At 41.5% G+C, this 3,658-nt stretch overlaps 1 protein-coding gene across 1 annotated transcript; it reads left to right on the top strand.

Annotated features, from left to right (window-relative positions):
• Positions 1 to 465: 465 nt before the first annotated feature.
• LOC112182148 (protein HOTHEAD) lies at positions 466 to 3,337 on the top strand. Its single transcript, XM_024320592.2, is given in 6 exon segments — positions 466 to 756; positions 848 to 1,495; positions 1,590 to 1,987; positions 2,376 to 2,481; positions 2,484 to 2,928; positions 3,012 to 3,337. Coding segments are annotated over 6 exon segments (1,761 nt in total). The 5' UTR covers positions 466 to 656; the 3' UTR covers positions 3,076 to 3,337.
• The last annotated feature ends 321 nt before the right edge of the window (positions 3,338 to 3,658 follow it).

Raw genomic sequence — 3,658 nt, 5'->3', positions numbered from 1 at the left:
AAGTTTGGGGGGGGGGGGGGGGGCAGGGCCATCTCCCGCCCCATGTAGTTCCGCCTCTGGAAGAAACTATGAGAAAGCATGCGAATAATCACTGAATTTACCAGAGTTAAACGTCCGGCCATAGAAACTAGAAAGCTTCCTAGGAATTAAGGCAAAAGTTAATACATGTATCAGCAAAACAAGTGGTCGGTGCACTTGTAATTACGTTCTTCTTCAGTTTTCCTGATCGACAAGAATGAAGCTATTAATTAATAAGAGATGGCATGGATTGATTGGATTCCCTAGGTCAGCCTAAACCATACCATTATTATCATATATTATTTTGCTTAATAATCCTGAAAAAAAAAACAATATTTAATGATTTTGTTCATCGTGGGAATGAACTAATTAATTAAGGTCTACATGATTGGTGCTACAGATGGTGCCAGTATTATTAATTATATTAATCAAAGACATTGTATCTTTACATGAGCAGGTAAAAATTAATGTTGTTCAACTAGAAAAGTCTGGGAAAAAGGCAAAAACGTCGGCTTTGCTTTGTGCACAAAGAACGTTCGGTCCCTATGCTTTAGGGTTTAGGTTATTTAAAGAAGAGACCAGTCTAGTTTTGAAGAGATTGCATTGTACGTACTAGCTAGCTAGCTCTGCAGAGATCCATGTTGAGAAGAATGGATTTCAGATGGTGGAGAAGATCATTCGCTGGAGCTTTTGTTTCTTGGGTTTTCTTCTTTCTTCGCTTTTCTTGCTCAGACAAAGGTATGGATTTGTATGTGAATTGTATAATGTTAACCTGACCCAAGATCAAAGAAAACAAAATGCTTTTTCTTTACTTAATTTGTGTGTGCAGCTCCAGACTTCACATTTGTGAAAGAAGCAACGTCGGCTCCGCCAGTGATTTCCTACGACTACATAATTATCGGCGGCGGTACTGCTGGGTGTCCTTTAGCTGCTACTCTCTCTCACGGCGGCGCAACCGTCTTACTCCTGGAACGTGGTGGCTCTCCCTACACCAATCCTAACATCACCAACATTGACAACTTCGCTTCTGTTCTTCTGGACAGGTCTCCCACTTCTCCGGCACAGCCCTTCACCTCCGAGGATGGTGTCTACAATGCAAGGGCACGCATCCTCGGGGGTGGCTCGGCCGTCAACGCCGGGTTTTACACTCGTGCCAGCACGCACTACATCAAGGAAATGGGCTGGAACCAAAAAATGGTCGAACAGGCTTATGAATGGGTTGAGAAAGTTGTGGCATTTCAACCTCCCTTGATGGAGTGGCAGACTGCTCTCAGAGATGGCTTGCTTGAAGTCGGAGTGTTGCCGAATAACGGCTTTACCTACAACCATTTGTACGGTACTAAAGTCGGAGGTACCATTTTCGACAAAGAAGGTCATAGACACACCGCCGCGGATTTGCTTCAGTATGCAAAGCCCAGCAGTATCACTGTCTATTTGCATGCCATTGTGCACAAGATCTTGTTTAGACACATTCCCGGTGAGGGTTTAGTACCGCTTTCACCAAATGATGTGACAGAAAACATGTCGGTTACGATCTTTATATTGATGTGGGTATGATTTGTTTAATGCAGGAAGGGCAAGGCCGCAAGCTTATGGTGTGATTTATAAAGATGCAAATGGAGTGAGGCACCAAGCTTACCTAAAGAATAACTCCAAGAACGAGATTATATTAACAGCTGGAGCTATTGGGAGCCCTCAGCTTCTGATGCTGAGTGGTATTGGGCCGGGTTACCATCTTCCGACCCACGGTATTCAGGTGGTGGTGGATCAGCCCTTGGTGGGGCAGGGAATGGCTGATAACCCAATGAACGTCCTCCTCATTCCGTCACCTCTGCCGGTTGAGGTGTCTCTTGTTCAAGTTGTGGGCATAACCAAGTTTGATACCTACATTGAAGGAGCTAGCGGACTCAGCTTGGCTTATCCTTTGGCTCGAAGGCTTGCTAAAAGCTTTAGGCTCATCTTGAATCAGGTTAGTTCATAAACTTTTCTCGTTCTTTAGAAATTGGTGTCTAAAAATTACTAAAAGTTATTGGGTGACATTGAGATTGGGTGTGAAAAGATAATTTTAGGGTGTCTATAGAAATACTCTGGGAAAATATGATTCAAATGGGCTAGTCCCATAAGGTGCTACCATGCCCCCATTAGTTTTCCACCCCAAATATTTTGAAGTGCAACTTTTAGCATCTAGTGCCTAAAAGTCTGGTTGACTGGTTTGAATGATTGTTTTATATTATAACATCGTGGTCTTTGGATTTAAAAACCCTGATTATGATTGAAGTAAGCAAAAAATAAGTGAAGCAGAACCCATTTCTATAAATAGAAACCTGACCGAGCATTTGCTTGATTGGGATTTGTAGAGTGATTATGAGCCTTTCAAAGTTCCACCAGAAGCCATGGCGATAGCTGTAGACACTGTAAACGCAGTTGTGAATCGGACCCTCAGAGCTGGAGTCATCCTCGAAAAATCACAGGTCCACTCTCCACAGGTCATCTAGAGCTCAGGAACGTAGACCCTGATGACACTCCGTCTGTCACATTTAACTACTTCAAAGAGCCAGAGGACTTGAGGAGGTGCATTGAGGGTATGGTGACCATTATCAGTGTGGTCAATTCCAAATCCTTTTCGAAATTCCGTTATAAAAGCATGCCAATCGAAGCTCTCATTAACCTAATGCTGACTTTGCCGATAAACAATAGGCGAAGGCATGCAAATGCTTCATTTTCCTTGGAACAATTTTGCATAGACACAGTGATGACCATATGGCATTATCATGGAGGTTGTCAAGTTGGTAGGGTTGTGGACAAAGAATACAGGGTGCTTGGTGTTGATTCACTTAGGGTTGTTGATGGATCGACATTTCATTCGACTCCAGGAACTAATCCCCAAGCTACTGTCATGATGCTTGGCAGGCAAGTATATACGATCAAGCATCTATTCATGAAACTGTATACTAATTAGTTGCTAATTGATCAGTTTCTTTCCTGTGGTGTAGGTATGTGGGAGAAAGGATTGTTCATGAGAGATACCTATCCCGAAGATCAGAACAGAAGAATTGATCGAGTAATAATGTCAATGGCTATTGATCAAGTGCATATCTCCAAGACATTTGAAAATAAATTTATAGATCGAGTTAGATCTTATTTGAGTGTTCTACGACTGTGGGTGGATCATCCTAGTGAATAAAGCTGCTGGTGTAGAAATATGAGCAATGCTAGATAGACCTTTTTCTTTTCTGTTACATTTGCATTATGTGTGATTTAAGGTTCCCTTATTACGTTGTAAGCCATCTCTATTGATATTTAATTGCCAGTTTGCTCATGTCGTGTTCATAAGTAAGGTAAGACACTAAAACTAAGACGTGTCTACCTTTCTTATTTTATTTTATAATTTTTTTTTACTTTATCAGTTAAAAGCCTGATTAATTACATCAAATAATGTAGTCGGGAAGCGACGATGAACGTACAAATGAATTGAATCTCTAATGTTGCCCAACACTAATTCATACTTCCACTCTCCGTTGCCACTTGAACAACCTGAAGGACTTTTCTAAAATTGATCAATGGGCGTAGCTTTAATACATCACAAATTTCCTCTGCTAGCTAGGCTTTAATTTTCTTCAGTTGTGATCAGTTTGCTTAC

Source organism: Rosa chinensis, chromosome 1, assembly GCF_002994745.2.
Source record: "Rosa chinensis cultivar Old Blush chromosome 1, RchiOBHm-V2, whole genome shotgun sequence".
Lineage (NCBI taxonomy): Eukaryota > Viridiplantae > Streptophyta > Magnoliopsida > Rosales > Rosaceae > Rosa > Rosa chinensis.
The sequence above is the reverse complement of the archived record's forward strand: the minus strand, read 5'-3'. Positions and strand labels throughout refer to the sequence as shown.